The sequence below is a fragment of the Phaenicophaeus curvirostris genome, chromosome 1 (assembly GCF_032191515.1).
Source record: "Phaenicophaeus curvirostris isolate KB17595 chromosome 1, BPBGC_Pcur_1.0, whole genome shotgun sequence".
NCBI classification, from domain to species: domain Eukaryota; kingdom Metazoa; phylum Chordata; class Aves; order Cuculiformes; family Cuculidae; genus Phaenicophaeus; species Phaenicophaeus curvirostris.
Window position 1 is genome coordinate 120,570,379 of NC_091392.1, and position 20,832 is coordinate 120,591,210.

General features: G+C 42.5%; 1 protein-coding gene across 1 annotated transcript in view; it reads right to left on the reverse strand.

Moving 5' to 3' along the window:
* Positions 1–5,057: 5,057 nt before the first annotated feature.
* TSPAN7 (tetraspanin 7) overlaps positions 5,058–20,832 on the reverse strand; it is a 91,163-nt gene continuing 75,388 nt past the window's right edge. Inside the window, exons 3-8 of the mRNA XM_069873210.1 lie at positions 20,579–20,653; positions 19,010–19,105; positions 17,061–17,216; positions 12,267–12,350; positions 6,461–6,533; positions 5,058–6,172 (exon numbers count right to left, since the gene is read on the reverse strand). Coding sequence (XP_069729311.1) covers positions 6,465–6,533; positions 12,267–12,350; positions 17,061–17,216; positions 19,010–19,105; positions 20,579–20,653 — 480 coding nt within the window. The 3' untranslated portion in view covers positions 5,058–6,172; positions 6,461–6,464. The remainder of the gene's footprint in view (positions 6,173–6,460; positions 6,534–12,266; positions 12,351–17,060; positions 17,217–19,009; positions 19,106–20,578; positions 20,654–20,832) is intronic.

Sequence of the window (20,832 nt, forward strand, 5' to 3'; positions counted from 1 at the left end):
CTGCAGGCTCCCACAAAAAGCTGCTCTCACCATCAGGAGGACAGAAGGGGTGTCCTGGCAGCAACAACCCCCTCCAGACCATATTGCAGACCACTCTGCTGCCAGCCTGAACTGCTGAGCCTGCCCAGCTCCGAGTTGGAGATCTCTGCATCATCACATTGGACACACCATCAAATTGATGCATGTTCTGTTCCAAAGCCTTTTGACTGGAAATAGGAGAGTTATGTATTTCATAGAATCATACAATCATAGAATAATCAGGTTCGAAGAGGCCCACCGGATCATCGAGTCCAACCATTCCTATCAAACACTAAACCATGCCCCTTAGCACCTCATCCACCCGTGCCTTAAACACCTCTGGGGAAGGTGACTCAACCACCTCCCTGGCTAGCCTTTTTTTTCGCTCTTTTCTCTCCACCTATCCAGTTCTTCTTTTCTCAAGTCATGTTTTCTGATTCTCTGCTCATGTAGTTAAAGCACACAACCATGGCTTCCAAGTTTCTGCAAGCTAGAAAGCTGTCCTTACTTCCCCTCTGGAAATAACTGCAATTTAAAAAAAAAAAATCACGTTTTTTTACCTGGATGAATAGTCTCCATTTTAAGAACAGATAGGACTTTCAAAAATGACTTTTCACTTCTGAGTGCCCTGAGAGGTTTTGAAAGGGCTGGATTCCCAATGAGTAGGTCACTCAGCACTGTCTGAAAGCTAAAGCATTTTAAAAATACCTCTAGGGGGTTGCCCAGAATCTAGTGCTTCTGAAACTCTTGGCCAAGATCCTGTGTTATACGAGCACAGTGAATAAAAAATAGCATTCTGGTGATTCAGTAGCTGCATTGGGAATGTACGTCACATTATGAGTTACACTTGTATAGCGCTCCAGGGACGTTATATATGCGTGTGTATATTTATACGCTGTGTGTATATATACAACACATTTATTGATTACAAGGAAGGACTGCAATCTAGAATAAGTACTCGGTGTCTCCTATAGAAAGCTTCAGCACATAACAAAAATAGTCACACTGCAGTTATTGAAGAGCAGAACAAGACTCCAGAGCTTGCGGAGTTGCTGCTTTGGCACATTTTGCTTTTAAAGAGCTCACATATACCAAATATCTCTGATCACATCGGGCAAAAAAGAACCCCTCTTTGAATAAAATGCTTCCTAGCTGCAACAGGAACAGGTGCAATGACAAGCAAAAGGCAAAAGCAACAGCTTTTTTCTTCAAAATTAGGCCAGGCTGGTATAAGAAGCCTGCAGAAGGTTGACCAGATTTTTCACACATTTGGTGAGCAAAACACTTTTATTTACAAGAATGTAGGAGTGTCATTTATATGTTGAATCATCAAGATTTCTAATTTTATTATACAGGTTCATACTAGAGCAGCTCTAAATCAGCCCTAGTAGAAGTCTGATATTCCAATAATCTTGCCCCTCCAGTGGGATGCCAGTTATTTTCTACAGCATTAACTAAATCATGCATGGGGCTTGGCTGGCAGCAAGTTAATATGCTGATCTTAAAATGATCTTAAATGGTAATGAGCCATTGAAGTCAAGGGGCAGAGTCACAGAAGATAAAATTACGTTCACCTCTGCATTGGGTCCTCCAAGGTCCCCTTGCAGCCAAACCAAGCCAGCAGCTTATTGAGAAAACAAGATATCCTTAATGCCCCTTCTCCCTCCTCCCACAATCCGCCCCCATCTTCCACTCTCCTTGTCCCCCAGCTATGCCCTGTTCCTCCTGCTCCTCCTGGGATTCGTCCAGTCATCCCATCACCCGCTTCAGCTCCCAAACCTGCCCACCCTTCTTTTTCCCAGCTTGGGTCTGGTGACTGTAGTGAATGCGGTTTGCTTGGGAAGGGATTAGGCAGCCAGAGCCAGCCAAGAACCAGCCCTCCTCTGCCACTGATTCGGTTAATGCCAGAGTGTGGACCTCAGCCCTCGAGGCAAAGCCCACCTGGTAACCCATGGCACATGCACCTCCAGAAAGTCTCTTGCATCTACAACCAGCTGAAATAAACCCATATTCAGCTGCTCTGCTTTTTTTTTCCTTTCTTCTGCATTGCTTCTCCCTCCAGGAAGGAGGCATGGGAGCCCATCAGTGCTGTGTGCAGGGCAAGGGATGCCACGGTGCCAGCTAGCACAGCCCTCCCTGCTGGAGTTGCTGTGTGGCCTCAGCCTGAGCCAGGGGGATTTCTCTGGAGAAGCCCTTGGCGGGTCCTTCAGCAGCCTGATCCTCTCCACAGAAGCTGTAGAGAGCCGGATTAACACACCTACCCCATACAAGCAAGAGTGCTGCTGGGCTGAGGGAAACAATTGAGCACACACTCAAGGGCTTTGCTGAATGGATTTAATTCACCGCTTATGCCTTAAAGCTGAACACATGCTTTACTGAATGGGGGTGGGCAAACTGGAGCAGTTTGGGGGCCTGCTGACCTGTCAACCAACATCAGCATCTTCAAAACAAGCAGTTCTTGGCACAAACAACTCTTTCTTTCAAGAAAAAGGAAAGGGGGGGAAAAAAAAAGAGGCAGTCTGAGAAGCTGGTGCTTTTCCACTCCGGAAGGTTGCTGGTGGCTCCTGAGGGGAGACCTGCCCAGGGATGAATAAGGGAGGGAAACTGGGGCGGCTTGTGGACCAGTTCTTTCTGGTGTGGAAAAACATTCCCTCGTGAACTTCCTGCAGGAGAAGGGCATCGTGTAGCCCCAGCAACCAAGCAATAGGCTGCGACTGCTTTTAGGCCTTCAGAAGAAACTGCAAATGTGAGTGCTGTGACTGGCGCTGAGCAGCTTTGTCCCCAGTAAAGTACACACACACTGCCCACCATTTATGCTTTCTTGTGTCAGCATTCTCCACATTTAAAGGCGTCTCACTTCCTCATGGTAGATGCTTTATTGAGGGCAGATTTAAACTTGTGCATCAGCTTCCACTTCTCTTATTTACAAACTTCTAGTCGAATCCTTAGGACAGTCTGTGTTGGGGGAAGAAGGTGAAGGGGAGTGACATGGACCAATTCCTTTGTGAGTGACTTTGTGACTTGCTCTGAGTTAGTCATTTGCTTGGTAGGGAAAAAAACTCAGTTAATTTACCTCCATGCCTCCATAGGACAAGGGCTGCAAACTTCACAACATGCTATTAATTTACAGTGGTAAGGGAACAGCTCAGACCTTGGGAAAACAGGTCTTCACCTAGAAGTCAGTACATCCCTAACCATAACAGCATCCTTCCATAAAATGCACATCATAGAATCACCAGGTTGGAAAAGACCCATTGGATCATTGAGTCCAACCATCCCTACCAAATACTAAACCATGGTCCTCAGCACCTCATCCACCCATCCCTTAAACACCTCCAGGGATGGTGAATCAACCACCTCCCTGGGCAGCCTGTTCCAGTACCCAATGAGCCTTTCTGTGAAAAATTTTTTCCTAATGTCCAGCCTAAATCTCCCCTTGCAGAACTTGAGGCCATTCCCTCTTGTCCTGTCCCCTGTCACTTGGGAGAAGAGGCCAGCACCCTCCTCTCTACAACCTCCTTTCAGGTAGTTGTAGAGAGCAATGAGGTCTCCCCTCAGCCTCCTCTTCTCCAGGCTAAACAACCCCAGCTCCCTCAGCCGTTCCTCATAAGACTCCAGCCCCTTCACCAGCTTCGTTGCTCTTCTCTAGACTCTCTCCAGAGCCTCAACATCCTTCTTGAGGTGATGGGCCCAGAACTGAACACTCTGTAATAACTTAATGACCCTCTCACACAAAAATACTAAGCCTTTTTGTTGCTATTGTCAACAACTTGTAACAGGGGAAAATGTACGTAATGAAGAAATTATGAGTTGCTTGTGTTTTTCATGGAACAAAGCAGACCTGTGGAACAGCATCGCAGTGTGCCTGGTGACCACCACAGCCAGAGCTTTGGTTCCTGGGCACCACACAAACACAACCTGCCGAACACCACATACAGTGGGGCTGAACATTTCAGAGCTGGTCTGAAAAATGTGAACTGTGACAGGAGCTAAACATGAGGCTCTAAGCTGCAATCAAACACAGAAGCAGAGACTGAGCACCAAATTGTAACTTTTTGGTTTGGCGGTGGATCAAATCTATAAAAAACATTACCTGCATTTGAAGAGCAATATACAGTAAGGATTTTCCATCTCCCCCTGGCAAAACATCCAGGGTCCCACCCCTCCCTGCTCTGGAAGTGCTCTCTGATTAAAGCCAAAGATGCCACTGGGGTTTTTAAGACACGCTGCCTCAGCATATGCTGACTGGCTTTTGTCTGTGCAGCTGCAAGCCATTTTAGTTGTGGGTGAGAGCACACCAACCATGCCAGCACCACTCTGAGGTTCACTGGGAGCTGACACCGGAGGCACCATGCAGGGCAACCCTGCCCCACGTGGACGATTGAAGTAACTGGGTGGGTGGCACTGACGGATGGACAGATGGATGGAGGATGGGCTGGGACTCCATCTGCTGTACACGCTGTGAGGAAAGAGGCGCTGCACAGTTCTTCCACAGCTGGAAGGCTACAGGTCTTCCCTCCTCAAGTCTTCTTCCACATTGCCAGTGTAAAGGCATGGTCCAAAACTCCCAGGCTGAACCTTTCATGGGCTTTCTATCAGATCTTAAACACTTAACGTACTCATACGACAAATGCAGCAAAGATGGCTATTACCCACCCCTCTCAACCCCAAATTCCTCTGCTCCCCACCCTCACCAAAATCAGACAAAAATGCTTAATGACAAAATGATGTGCAGCGCTAAGGATGAGATAATTAAACACCACAGATCGTTACCAGTCACAAGAAGAAAAATTGCAAATCTCAGAGTATGTATTTGTCATGTAGTGAAACCAGCTGTGAAAGGTTTTTCTAGAATATTTGACACAATTCCAGCTCTTTCTCTTTTTTCCCAAAGTAGTAACATTTTTCTGTCACAAGCAAGTTAGTTGTTAAAATATGCATAAAGACATGTCACTCCAAGCTGTGCACTTGTGTTTCATGTTCACTTCCCTCCCTGAAAGAGTTTTGTTATGAATAAAGAACGAAAAGGAAGCAGCTAGAAATCTGTAATGGTTCCATTTATTAATACGTATATCACAAATACTCACAATATCAATGCATTCTCATTGGCATGCTAGACAGAGGCATTATTAAAAAAGTCCTATTTTTTAAAAAGGTTTTTAAACTTTTGCTTTCCCCCAAAAATATTTCATATGCCTGTTTTTTGTGATTTTGTGTGTGTGTGTGTGTGTTTTATTTCTATTTGATTCAACAATGTATTTGGTGGCTGCAACCTCAATGCAAAAATAAAGAAAAAGGAAGAACAGGAAAAAAGTATGAAGGCCGCAGTACAGCACAGTTCAATTAGTTCATAACTACCTAATAAAAATAAAGGAAGCAAAATTCCTGCCTTCACAGTAAGCAACAACACAGCTTAATAACAGTATTACACAGGATCAGGTTGAGAGGCAAAATGCACTAGACAAAGCCTACTGGGATACGCACTAGGCATACAACACTGAGTAAGATTTAAAGATGTAGAAGAACATCAGGAATAACAGTTCCCTTCAAGCACAACATTTTAACATAGTTTTCAAGTATCTTTATGTTATGTTACTGATTCCTTTGTTTTTGGGGGAGGGGGGCAGGCGCAGGGAAGGGGGAAAGGATGAAAACCTTAGTAAAGCAATAAACAAACCAAGAAATTAAGATAAAACCAAAAGAATATATATTTCATATACCGGTTTATATGAACGTGTGCGACACTTATTAACCATGGTGAAAGGCTAATTACGCCCTCCAGTCACTACATGCACAGCCCGATCAATGCTGTTAATGAATTACCTTTGTTAACTTACGATGCAACTACTGTGTGACCAAGAACATACATACAGCGCCATCCTACACCCAGCCGCAGGGACGGGGTCTGGGTCCGGAGGCTGAGGGGACTTGGCTGCTCTCAGTGGCACCGCGGTACTTCACAGAATGGTACACTACGCATGGGACAGAGTTCGGGAGGTGGGGTGCGAGTGTGCGCGCGCACGTGCTTGCTTGTGGGGGCGTGGGTGTGCGTGCGTGCGAGAGACAGTGTGTGCTATAACATTCGTTTCAGTCTTTCTCCAATTCTGCAGCTCCTGATCTTCAGACAGGCTCTGGACTTCACATTTCTGAAAGACTAGAGGGCAGGGGCGATAAAAAAAAGATAGAAGTGGGTTGCTTTGGTTGCTAACAGCATTCAGGGAAGGTATTTTGCCTTCTCTTTTCAAGAAGAAAATTGAAATGATAGTACATTCCCCCCATTTTTTCCCCTCCAGACAGAATATTGGGATGAAAATCCCAAAGCAAAGACTTAATTCTCAATGGACATCTAACACTTGCCCACTGTCTTCAATAGAAGCAGCACAGACATGACAATATACTGGGGTGTACATAGCACACTACAAGGAAAGCAGGGCAAGCTCACCTTGTTACACCATCTCATACTGGTTAGCAGTAATAAACCGGGACAGACAGCATGCCAGCAGCATCCCAATCAACTGTTTGGACAAGAACAGAAGTTTAATTAAATGAATGCACAGCAAAGGAGAGATCATGGTGAACAAAGATTTCATGTTCTGGAGTTATTATGCACAATGTTTTTATGCCCTATTTTAAGGACTACTCTAATCAGTAAAACAGCATTAAGATCTCCTGTCTCTCTGTGTCAGATCTTCCTCTTGACTGTTATTAGACTGCATTTTTTCTGACAGGGAGCACGCCTTTTTACTACTTTTCAATCCTGTTGTCACTGCCTGGCCAAGTCAGACGTGGATGGGTAAACTGGCAGGGATATCACCACACTACTGGCTGCATTTCACTCACAAGCTCCACCTGGGTCCCTTGCTACCACCCACTGCCTCTAAGAAATGACAGCCCCCTTAATTTTGTTAACAGTGTGCTGGGAAAAAGCGTCCTAATGCCCCAGAGTGGTTATGCTTTCTTTACAAATGATGCAGCACCGGAGAAATGAGCGTTATAAATCTGGAAATAAATTTTAAAAAAGCCTTTCAATATTCCCTTGGCTGTCACTCAGATTATTGAAAACAGATCCCTGGCTTCCACTCGTCAATAAGCACTCAGTCATTTCAAGGTTTTGCCTACTGCAGTTTGTTAGCATTTCCTGCATATGCCAAGAGTGTTAATATACTATAAATAATTTAACCTTGCTTTTCTCATTTGGACTGGTCAATTAATTCACTCACGAGCTTATCTAGATTGCTATAGCTTATCCCTGGCTAGGGAGGTGAGGCAAGAGGGCTGTCTCTGCAGCTGGACCAGCCTTCCCTGAGCCAGGCTCCAAGCAAGGGCTGTCACAGCTGCTCCAGTTGACTCGCCTGTGCCTGCGGGCACTACCTCTGCCCATCTCCTTCCGCTGGGGGCAGAGAGCACCACAAAGGAGCAGTGTTTAAGAAGAGGGATCATAACCTTTCGGCAGCAGTGGAGCTCCCTCAGACCCTGCAGAACATGCATAGATAATGCCTGTGTGACTGACTGCTCATCCAAACTGGCTCCTTCTATTTCATGCTTGGGATTGCATATCCTTTCCCTTAGATTGTCAGTGCTCCCTGTTAACACGATCATCATCAAAATATACATCTTCTCTACCAGCCAATTGCTTGATCTGGGATGACATCAGCCCAGAGCAAAACAAGCCAGAGTGCCTCAAATCTGGATAAACTGTTTTCTGCCTCTAAGATGACACATTTCTGGTCAGGTCATGCTTCATTTGCCATAAATTTTCTCCCTCTTGTGTTTCAATGTCCACCAGAACTGTTCTGGGCATCTCAAAATGGCACAGATCCACCTATAAAAGCAGGCTGAACTCTCCTGTCCTCTACATGCACCCCTTGATTTTGGCACCAAATATCAAGGGTGACATTGCCCTCGGAGACAAATAATACCTCCTGACCAAACCCCAGTAAGAACCTAAGCTACCAGGGTTTGGGGACTGTATATTCATAGTTGCCAAAAGAGATGTGGGTGCTGAAAACCTTCCTCAGCTTTTGAAAATCTTGCTTGATACCATTTTAGCCATCCAGTTGCCTCTCCTACTGAATTTCTCTAGACAGGTATTCCAGCAGGAAAAATATTTGGTAGCTCGTCCAGTAGTCCCTAGACTGGCAATGATGAGCACATTATGGCTGGGTTTTGGATTGCCAAGCTTAAATATTCTGGTCACCGGCAGGACGATTTTATCAATTTGGCCATTTGAAAAGTGTTGCTGAAAACCCACCACATTCTGAGGTTTTACTAGAGAGGGTTTGACACTCCTCTGCTTACTCATGTGATGTTTCTTTAGCTCAGTTCAGTTTTGGAAAATGAGATGTCCCATAGCACATCTGTAGTATGTATTTCTCTGTGCTACAACAGACAGAACAGAGTAAGAGCCTCTGGGTGGCCCCATCCCACCCACTTTGCTATCCCTTTTCTGTGTTTGTGGTATCTTTCAGCCATCCTTACCTTCCTCAGCTGTTCTCAGAGGTTACTTCTCTGCCTTACTGCATTTTTCACTAAGAGGAACTCCACAGTATATTTTATTCTATTTATTTTCATTGAGCAAATTCCACCCCAGACCTAAATCAGTTCCTTCCTGATCCTACACTGGCCAATAACGTATATACATTCAAGTTTACTTTTTTTTTAAATGCTTCTGCCTATTACATCCCAGCAATAGCACCCAGATTATGGATCATCGTTGTTTCCAGCCACAATCTGCTGCTTGTATTAGGTTTACAAGGGGAAAGATGCTGCAGCTTGAGCAAATAGGAAAACATGGGCTTTTCTTTCCCTCTTCAGCTGTAGCAAACCTCCCCACTACCTTTAATTAGGGATTTTTCTGTTCTACACAGCTGTAATTCTTGTAATCACTGTGTCTAACCTTTGTAGCATTTGCAGGCAGGTGACAATGTTTTGATTTACTCAAGCCATTCTTAAGACAAATGGTAGGTTACACAAGTGTATCTATCTGATTTTTGGCCCATTTGCTAATTCTTGGCTCTGACCATATGCTGGTTTATGCACTGAAGTGGTTATATTACCATAGCATTAAACTCTTATATTTCTATATTTTAGAAATAATGGCATGCATATTGAGCCATTGCATATGCATTTTATACAGCATTTCTAGCTGTACAGGATATACCAGGACACAGCAGAACTCTAATTACCTCAGAAGCACTCCAAACACATATAAATGCATGTATTTTCCAAGGTGTGTAGACTTCCACATTTAACCACAAGAGTATTGCTCCCTCTGTAGCCCAGAAGAGGCGGTACTGTATTAAATTGCTAAATTTTCCTCACGGTGCTCTTTCATTACAGTCGTAACTACAGCCCTCTGTATTTAAATCAGGCTAGAGGGTTCTAGTCTGCAAACCACAAATGAGCGCTCTCCACCCTGCCCTGCTCTCTGCGTTTGCTTGATCACTTGCAACCTCTGCTCTTCAGGCAGGAGGAAGCCCCTTATCCTATTCTGCAGCAGGTCCCCACAGCTCCTTTGAAAAACCAGAGGAATCAGCATAAAAGGATTCTGGCAAAGAAACTAGCTGCTAGAAGTTGCATTCATTTTCCTTTTCTTCCATTGTCTCTCAAATGCCCCGTCTCAACTTTTATCCTCTTATTAATATTTTATATTTTATTTTATAGTTCCAGGTTTTTTTAGGTACTAAGATGCTAGATTTGGTTCTGCATTTGTATTCACTCACACTCTCCCCCCTTCCTCCGTTTTTTATAAGATCATATTAGTCTTTTAAACTATTATATAGAAAATTGAGAGTTTGCCTTGGAACCTCTGATCTTGGCACAGGAAACTGGAAAATTATGGCAATTTTTTTAATTTAGAGCCCTGAGAAACCCACATCCCTTAGGTGCATCTCCTTTACTACCACAATGCAGTGTGCGTATTCTTCATCTCTCCATGGTTTCTAGTAGTCTTCTTGGGCACGCCTCAGATCTGACCATCGAAATCCACCCATAGTAGCTTCCTAGCAATCTCATTTCCTATCACAAACAGGCTTTTTAATGTGGCTGTTTTGCAGGAGATGACATTGACTGGAAGCTGTCTTGCATGACATCTTTATTACATCTTATTATACTGAAGAGAAACTGAAGTGCAATTTGAATTTCCATTTTATTTTGCGTCTTGGTATCTTCACCATGTTGCATACTTTGAGAGAATTTCTACAAATAGAAATGTGTTGAACTAACTCGGAATTCATCAGTGGATCAAGTAAGCTCAAACCGTTTTTTTTTTTTATCCATCAGGAACAATTGTTTACTTGAATTATTTACTTTGCCATATTCTCAATATGCAGAGCTTCAAGAATCCAGGTCCCCTGGCTCTATTTTAGAAGACAGCGAATTTTTCCATGTCATATGTCACTTACCTGAGTCAGCCTCCTGTGCCATGGTATGCCCTGGCACAGGTCCTATCTCCATCCTGAATCCACAGTGACTAATCTTTAGAAGCAACTCAGCCTTAAATTTCAATATCGGATACCAATATGGATCCCAAACCTTAACCCTGGTGCAAGGGGTGACTGAGGTATAATCCTGTGCTAGAGCCAAGACTCAGCCTCGCTATATTCAGACAGGAGTTGCAGTGGACTAGGCAGATGATATCTGCACCAGAACTGCTTTCACAGTCAGGCAGAGCTACTCACATTAACAATAAGAGGGCAGGTAGATGTTGCACTGTAAAGAAGGACTATAGCCACATGAGAACGTATCTTCAAATGAAAGAAACTGTGCACGCTCAACATGCTTTGAGCACACAGAGAGCACCTGACTTCTGTACAGAGGGAACTATTTGGCCTTAACACTGAGACTTCCCTACTCAGGGAATCTACTGCGACCACAGCCTATAAACCCCCCCAAAACTCTGCCTCTTGCACCCCCTTAAGCCAACACCTGCTGTGTAGTTTTATCTAGGCAAAACTTTTCATCATCTGTGCTACTTGCATAATTTTATTCTCTGTTGGGCATAACACAGTGATCATTTTGCTGCTCTGAAGAGCACCGGCTAAACTGCAATTATTCCAGCTGGAAGTCAGCATTATCATTTGATTCCAAAACCAATCATATCATCTTTTATTATTATTATTACTTCAAACTTGAGGAGCAGTGCCTGCTTCTCATAGTGCAGACAATGTCAGCAACACAGTAGTTTCTTTAAAACTCTGCCCCTGAATGGGAGGTCTAAGCTAGGCAATCCCATTACATCAACTTCCCCTATTTCTGGGACTTAGCACATTCCCCATGCTAGTAAACACCTAACAAATCATGTGAAGGAAAGGCCCTTGAGCATGCTTTAGTGTAGAAGAGCAACAAGATCTAATTTGTCTTTTATTTATATTAAAACTATTCTCAGTACGAACAGAAAAACCTTGCCTCCAGCTGGAGCAGTGCCTGGCATTACTGCCAGCCATGGTTAACCTGAAATCAATTTGTGTCTTCCTTTCTCTCATTTTTCCATGTTTCTGGGAAAGTCCTTGCCATCACGTGTGAAGTGACTACTATAAAGGAGCATATTATTGAAAGATACAGGTGTTTTCCTGACCCTTCTTATTCGGAAGCTTATGACCAGACCTTTAGTTTTCCCAGTGCCCGTCTAGGCAAAGGCAGTTTGACTATCAGGGAGTAGTAACCACCTTCCTAGCTCTTCCCTTGTCCGTCCCACGCCAAAGTCCTTTTGGTGCAGGCAAGGAGTTGGTTTAATAATCTGTTTTGGGCAGATCTCTGCTCAGTATTCAGTACTAAAAGGAAAATAAATAAATAAAATGGGTCACCAGAACTAGGTGCCCCCTTCAGGCTCCAGATCTAGGATGGGGAGACCTGAAGCCATACTTTTATTTGAATTTTTTTCTCAACTCCTTTAAGAAAATATGAGAATGCTTAGAAGATAGCAGCCTATCCAAACAATGGATAAGCTATTTGTCTTCTTAGCTGTTTATGCTCCATTTAAGCCAATGTTTTATTGGGTTAACCTCTATTTGACCCAATGCAGGGACAAGCTGTTTTCCTTGAGCTAGTCATTAGCTCAACCGTAACTGATATTCCCAAGGAGAAACTTCATTTAAGTTGAAGAAAAGAAAATCAATGAACAGATGACCTCAGGACTAACGAGTGTGCTGAGTTCAGTCCCTTTCCATAATCCTTCCTTCCTTGAAGTCTGGGTAAAGAAAAGGAGAGAGGGGAAAAAAGGAGGGGAGGGGAAGCGTTTACACACTTACCTGTGAGAATGCAATCCCAAAAGCCACTCCAGCTATTATTCCCATATTTGTCTCCATAAAACTGGTCACCAAGTCATAACAACCCTGGAAAATAAACATAATCATTCCTTGTATTGACTTTCCCTGCCATGAATTGCATACATTCTAATCTCTCGTTTAAGATGGACTTGGGCTAGACAAAATTTCTGCTGTCATTTCCAACAATGTTGTCTTTCTATTTAATACAAATTCTGAGTGAATGATGGAAAGTAGTGGCAAAAACAGTTTTTCAGAAACAAATATATTTCAGTACTTCTAAAAGCTGAATGTGATGTTACACTCATTTTGACAGGAACTTACTTTAAAGAAAGTCAGTTCGTATTGTTTTAAAACATAGCAATATAGCTTTGACCTGAAACCAAACCTGTTACAATATAAGGTAATGTTATAATACAATATAGCTCTCATAAATTATGATGATATCCTAATACTTCAAATATTTAATACAAACAGGCATCCAGTAAGGCACTCTGCATGCCCTCATCTGCCAAAGGACACCAGGCAAGGTACTGAGTAGTACATAACTTTAAACCATATAACGAAGTTATCAAGGAGTTTCTTGATTCATTCGCTCCTGGAAATAGAATTCCCTGTCCTGCTCCCCAAACCCAATTTCTCTCTCTGCCTCAGACCCGGACTCCATCAAGCTGACTTGCTGCCTCGTGCCTCAGTTCACAGCCCACACTGGGGACAGAAGATTCATACACATTTCTGCCCTTCTCTTGGACAGGCTTTTTGTGAGATGCCCCTCTCAGTATGACAATTTTCACCAAGTTCCTCCCCTCAAAAAAGTCTTAGAAATAATTAGTTTTCCTAGTTTGTGGTGTCTAAATGAATCTAAACAAGTGACTCAAAATTTGAAGAAAAAAAAGAAAGATGATACCGATTTTTTATTTTCATTACTAACCCATTTGCTCACACAATCCAAAGCCACCTTTCACCCCTTTTGCAACACACCCTCAAATGACCAACACCACTCTCAACTTAAGGCCAGCCCCAAGGCATTTTGTTTCATGTTACAACTTCATATATTTTTATCATAAGTTGGGAAAAAACAGAAATAACTGTGAGTTCCCTTTCCCATTTTGGACTCCCACCCCATAAGAGAAGTGTCTCCACATTTCACTTCCATCCACAACTCCATCACATCATTAACTAAATTGTATAATTTCTTTAACCTCTTATATAATATCAGAATACAGTTTATTTAATCCTGAGAGAAATGAAATGGTGAACCGAACAGTAGCTGAGGACCAGCACAGCTGTAACTCATTTCTGAAATGTTTATGCATACGTATTAACACTTAATTACGTATTACAACAGTGTACACTATGTACACTTCAATCTTGTTAATTCAACACATCAAGCAACTATAGTTGTGTGCCTTATGTGTTATGAAATGAGATTAGACTTCTCAAGCAGTGCTTTAATTCTGTCTGACATGGCTTAATGCTCTCCCAGTTCTTCTGAAATCTGTTCTGTTCAACATCCTTCAAGAGATGCAACATCTAACAGCAATGGTAATTTAAGGAAGACAGACCTTGTTTAAAAACATGCAAGTGAGAGAGTTTTGATTGCTCTCCTCAGCTGAAGACTGTGTTTTCCCAAATCACAATCACGTTTCCTGAAGTACACTGCATAAATACGGCCTGATTGTTCAGTCTTTACTGTGTACGGGCTGAGAGCGCAAGAAACACCAAGAGTTGCATATATAGCACAGAAGTGTGTGAAACATTGTGTGCACACATCTCGGGACTGACTCAGAGGACAGAAGTGACAATTTAGCAAGCACCTGATCATTCCTGACTCCATGCATATTCCTTTATTAAGATTTTGAAGAGAAGTACTTCTTGAGGTTTGTTGGTAATGAGCTCCAAAGATTAAAAGCCGTACATGAACATTTATTAGCTAAACCTAATGACACCTCTTAAAGTTAGGTATTGGCCCCATGGAAGATGAAGAAAGACAGAGACTACATGATTCACTCAAGGTCACTAAGCAAGTCAGTGGCAGAGTTGGCAAAGAAAAGCCAGGAATGTTGTCTTTCATTCCTGCATTTAGATTGTTAGATTAATCTTCTTTGGATAATTAATCATTTGTCTACATAAACTGCTAGTTATTTGATTAGTTCATTGAGAACTTCTCTTACTGATAGTTTTGCAAGATCCACCAGAAAGAGGTGTTCCAAATATACTATCCACAGAAACATAACAAGGGTCTTCCACCACACAGATAATAAATATTTTCCTTTTTCCCCAACACACACACAGACCAAAGTGCTTATTTCCAAGACAAGCAAGGTGCTTGGGCCTGAGGCAATGACATTTGCTTCCTGTCTGAAGTGAAAGCATAGGACTACACAATATTTCCCCGTTTGCTTTTTATTCTCATACCCCTTTAGAAAACTTCTTGTCTTGCTCAAACCTTTGGGAGAACTCTGAAATCTCACTACTGCTAAACAGAAATCTTTACAATCTTTGATTACAAATGACTATCTCAGAAAATGGGACTCAATTTTGCAAATGTCACAGGACGTTCAAACTTCCCCAACATAATTAAATCAAGTAATTAAGTCAACTGCTTTCTGTGGAATTAGCATTCCTCTTCTGTCAGGCAAGCTGTTCATTTGCAGGAAAGATGCTTAGAAGCAAGCAAGAGGAGACCTTATACCTTCAAGTACTTAAAGGGGGCCTACAGGAAAGATGGGGAGGAACTCTTTATCAGGAGTGCAATGATAGGACAAGGGGCAATGGTTTTAAACTGAAAGAGGGGAGATTTAGATGAGATAATAGGAAGAAATATGTTACTGTGAGGGTGTTGAGGCACTGGAATAGGTTGCCCAGAGAAATCGTGGATGCCCCATCCCTGGCGGTGTTCAAGGCCAGGCTGGATGAGGCTTTGAGCGACCTGATCTTGTGGGAGGTGTCCCTGCTCATGACCAAGGGATTGGAACTGGACAAAATTTAAGGTCCCTTCCAACCCAAACCATTCTATGATTCTGTGACTAGCACAAGCTCATTCATGCCTGAGCTGCCTCCTGCAATTTTGCAGGCATCCTTTGCTGGGGAACTCGCAAGTGCACAGTGATTTCTATGCACATGCAGAGCAAGTCCTGCCCTTTCAGGAAACACTAGATCAGTGCTGGGAATGCAAATGGCACCTGCTCAGCCATGCAGCCAGGAAAGGTTCAGAGTGCACGACCATCCTGAACTGAAAAGGTGGGACCTGCTGACAGAGTACCAGTCACACTAGAAAGCTTTCCTGCTAGGAAGGTGGGCAGAAGCGGACGGGCTGCCCATCAAGCAGTCTGCCTGCAGCGGATGCTGGCTGCATTGCACTTCCCCTAGAACCATCCTGCACAGCCTCTCACCTACTTTCCACTTCTACAAAAACAGAAAGCTTTTGTACAAATTCACAAAGTGCAACTGAATGGAGTGGCTCATCCTTCATACTCAAGCAACCCAACAAGATTTACTTTGCTGGTGGTGACTGTGAGTTTTGTAACAGATGGATGTCATTAATGTTTCACCTATGTCTGCAACACAGGGCTTTCATTAAACTACTCCAGAAAAGAAAGGCTTAGTGGAAAATAATCCTCTAGTATCTTTTTTTTTTTTTAAATACATGCTAGAAAATGTTGTCCACATGACGCGTTTTCAAAAGAAAGACGTTTCAGGCTGTGCTCAGCCACCATCCCAACCTCCCGATTCACAGGTGACTGAGGTGAAAAAGACAGAAACAGAAGTCAGCTAGACATTTTCTTATTTCCCCTGTTATCTACTCAGGACTTTTATTTATTTTTTTAAAATTCAACTCTGAAAACAAAACCAAGAAAGAAAATAATACTTATACTTAAGTCTGACTAAGCTATGCTGCAACTTATGATTAGGCCACAACATTCCTTTTACCAACAAACTGTCTGTTGCCTCTTGCAAATCTCCAGTGAGAAAGAATTGATGATGCACTAGCACTTAAAGTAATAACTTGAGTTGTATTTCTGCAGTGCAGTGTCTGTTGTATGTACTGCATTAATTTCTCTATTCCTCCCTTTCTTTTCTGTGTTTTTATTCTCCAACTATTCCTTTTCTTCCTCTTTTCCCAATCTGCTTTCCCAACCCTATTCCGTCTTCTGAACCTGCTCCTTCAGGGGAGGGGTCACTTTGGCTGCACTATGCTTGCCACAGCACACGTTCAAAGATTTTTGGAGTCACAGTAAATGTATCAGGCAACCACAATGCTTGTTGTCCATCATCCACGTTTTCTCTGTTTGGGATGACAGTCAGGCTTCAGAACTGAAACTACTGTTTTAATAAGCAAAAGTAAAACCTGTCTTTCCCTCCAGCTTGCTATGTCTTTGTCCTCAACAAAAATCCACTGCATTCAGCAGGAATGAGCAGAGAAGCAGGGAAATGCTGATCAACCTAACTCTCAAGGACACTGGGAGCATGTGCTGCTCAGAGTCCTGTGCCTGGCCAACACTGCCCCTGTGCAATGCTGAACCTCAGCCTCTGCTGTAAGGAAATGGAAGAAATCCCCTCTTCATCAGAAATGTCCCTGTACCTGGCCAATTGAGAAAGGCCACATTAAAGAATTTGAAAGCAAGTGAGGGCAAAGCCCATCCTTAAAATCACTCCAGCCCAATACATGTTATCAACCAACCATTTGAAATGAAATACAATTGTAAGCAGCCATATGCTTCGCTGGTGTACTGGAGGGTTTCATAACAACTGTCGCTGGCACAACGTTACTGGTACCTTCTGGTTTACTTTAGTGGCAGCCACAGTCATGTTGCGCAGATCCTGAGTATTACAGTCACTGGAGTTCATGCAACAGCTTGTAGGGATGCCGTGTTTGAAGAAGTAAGGGCTGGTGCTCCAGTTGGTGTAGCTCTGAATGCCGCAGCAGCTCAGCTACAATGAATAAGAGGCAGATTTAAAACAAATCATAATTAAAATTAGTACAGAACGATCACTTCCTTCTTAATAAGCTCATAATCAAAATAGAGACAGGTTACCTCCAGTTTTGAAAAGTAGATACTCCAACTTGTATATCACAAAAGTATACAGAATGTCACTTACAGAAGATGGGAGCAAGTGGACTATTAAAAATACACAGATTTTACGAGCAAAGCTATTATTTGCACCATTTGTCAAATGGTACAGCCATAAAGTCACTTTTTTAGTTAAAGGTCTGTTGGTTTTTTTTTTTTTCATTTGCTTGTTTCCTTTGCTTATTTGTTTATTTGAGTAAAGATGATCCTAGAAATTCCAAACAGTGCCTCAGAATGCAGTAAAAAAAAAGGCCTTAAAATACCCAGAGCATTACATAGATTTACATGCAACACATAGAGGGTCGAACTAGTACAAATTGCTAAGGCAAAGTAAGGCTCTCTAACTTACCAAAATAATTTCTAGGAAAATTCATTGAGCCATGAACCTTATGTTCATAGAGTGTGTCTATGAAATCAGCTGTAAGTCAGGAAGGATATTCTGCTCTAGATGCTAAGCTAGAAGACAGCCACTCAAACATATGGAGTATGTGCTGAATTTTCTACAGGAAAAAGTCTTATAAATAGCGTTCCTGTAAAAACAGAGCTACAAATGAATTTACATTTTGCTGTGACAGAAACATTGAACAGATACTCAAAACTATTTAGTTTAGCCAACTCCAAGGGAATCAGAAGTTCAAAATACAGGTTAACATTAGGCAAACAGACAATTTGATGGCAGAATACACTCAGTTTAGAGCAGTACAGTAATCTGCTAGCCTGGAGAAGCCAAGTTAGAGGCACAGTTTCAAACATGCTGAGGGGTCCCAAACATAATAGTTGTAATTTCTAAAAAAAGAACTAATAGTCATTAATACAAGTACATTAAAACTTCAGCCATCCAACAAGTTACAATCATATGAAAATCAAACTGGCTCATAGAGTATACTGTGAATTGAAAGGACAGATTCTTGTTACAGTACAGTTTCCAGCAGGAATTTAAATGCAACTTCTATTGCTGTGTTGCAGCTGGAGGACTTCATCCTTTGTGGCTGGCATCTCCAATAGTTCGGTTGTGCTAAGGCATTTGCTCACGCCCTGTGCCCTGGTGGAAGGCAAGGAAACCTCCCATTGCCCTGTTATCACACCCTGTCGGTCAGAAAGGTTATTCTACCAATCACCTAATTTATCCTCCCAGCATGGCCAGAGAACAGCTTTCACCACTGACCTCAGCAGCACATTTGTCCATTCCCTTTCCTCTGGAGAAAATACCCTCTGTTTCTTCCCTTAACTGACTAGGCCTCCTTTGCCGGCTTCTCATTGTGTTTGTGAGGAGAATTACTGCAGTTTATCAGTGACACAGGGTGCTACATTATAAAATCCTGTCTCATCCAGCTCAAACTTACAACATTTCATAATGCCTTGTTCTTAAGGGATAAAACTGGCTCCTAAGCCCTATTCAAGATCTAGGACCAACAATAAGCAAGTGGGACGGGCCCTGTCTTTATCGGACAGCTTATTCATTAAAACTTAGGCAACTTGGATGAAGATATCGGTTGAAAAACTTCTTCAGATCATCTTTGCTAGTCTCTAATTTTGCTTGCAATGTACAGCTTGCAGATTAAGCTATCCACACTTCATGCTCTGTGATCAAATTTGAATGTATGCTTTGTCTCTCTTTATTTATTGATTTTTAATATCCAATGTTAGACTTACACTTTCCTGTACGTTATCCACTGCATGGCTTCGCTCATCATCCTTGTTGTAATTCTGGATTGCCTCAGTATATGTCCTAAGGAAAGTATCCTTGATCTGTGGGGGCAAGGAAATAAACAGCCCACATGAGCAACAGAAAGTGTAAGATGAAGCAATTTTCACAGGAAGCAAATATATTTCCAAACCTAACAAGGCACCCAAGCTAGCCCTTCTCACTCATTTTTAAATGTGTCTTCAGAGCTGGCAGAGCTCCCTTTTAACTATTGAAGTCATTAATGCCATTTTTCAAGTGGAGTGTATTTGGCATAGGAAAAAACTATCCCAGCAAACTGCTTAATTTTAAAAAATAGAAAACTACTTAAGCTGTAAAAAAAGATATCCTTTGATGCTTTTTCCCTAAACAGTTTGATTCAGCACTAAGTCTGAAGGAGGCTGTGTTCTTCTCCCTGCTCATGGATGCCTGGTGGGAGCCAAAGTCCGTGTACACCCCTTGGTGACAGAAACCAGCGACATCAAAAGTAAACATGAATCCCCTGACCAGGCAGCAGCCCTTGTCCCCAGCACCAAACGCGTTTGGATGAAGAACCAGAGATCTCTCAGCTGGAGAAGGTCAGCCTCATCACTAAAAAAATCTCACTTTAAATGGGTTGTAAAGGGGCTGGGTAGCAGATAATCTGCGCAACCCACAAGGCTGTGACCTTCACAAGGGACAGTGTTGCCTAAAAGGGAGCATTGACCTGACACTGAGGCCGCTACAGGTCAGGCCAGGTGAAATGGCAATCCTCAGCAGATAGATAGGTATTTCAGGATCAAATTAAAAATCATCTGCCACTTGCAAGGGTAGACAGCAGAAAAACCTACAGCAAAGAAAATCTCATGTCAAAGTGTGAACTAGGAAAACCAGTTCATACAAAAGGAAGTGACAAGGAGGGTCTCTAGGGTTGTCCTGGTTTGGCACTAATGGCATGTAGGTCCATGGACTTAAAGCCACAGACAGACCTGACAACAGTGGATAAAGCAGAAGTGCTACTACATATCTGGACTATCATGCTTTTATAAAGCTTCTTCCTGCCCCAGTTTCCTACCTCACTCTATTTCTAATCTCTCCTTATTCTCAGGATAGAAACAAAATCCCATCCCACTCCTTCCCCTGCAAAAAAAGAACAATATTTACAAGTCTGTCCTCAAGCAGAAGTGCTCTCTGCCTTAAATAAACAAGCGCTTGCCTGGCTGAAGAAACTGTGTTCAAGAAAAGTATTTAATCTATTTTGCAGCCCACAGCATATGTAAAAGAGTAAAGAAGATCTTACATGATGGACACACGAAACTTGATAGCTCCAGAGTAAATTATCAAGCAGCTGAGGCCAAGAGCTTTGGCTAAATCCCTTCATTCGGATTCACATCAGTTTTTAAGAGCTGTACATGTTATTGTTGCACATCAGTCACATCCCTGGAGATGCATATGGAGCTGTCGAGCTCAGCGACCTACACATTCTCCACACTCCAGAGAACTTCTCAGCAGCCCTTGCCCAGGGAGGCCATAAGCAAACTCAGCACATTTCCACTTACCTCATGGCGAAAAACAAACCCTGAAATGCCAGCCACTAGCTCAGCCAGGAACACCAGGGACAAGAACATGGCATACTGGAAAGGAAGGCAGCAAGAGAAGTCAGAACATGACAGGCTTTTGTCTCAGCACAGATATTGCTCAGTTACCACATAAAATTTAACTTTCCACTCTAGACATCATTTAAAGATGTCAATAAACCAAAGATCTTTTGTAGGTGATGCATAGGTTATTACCTGAATATGTGTTTATACAA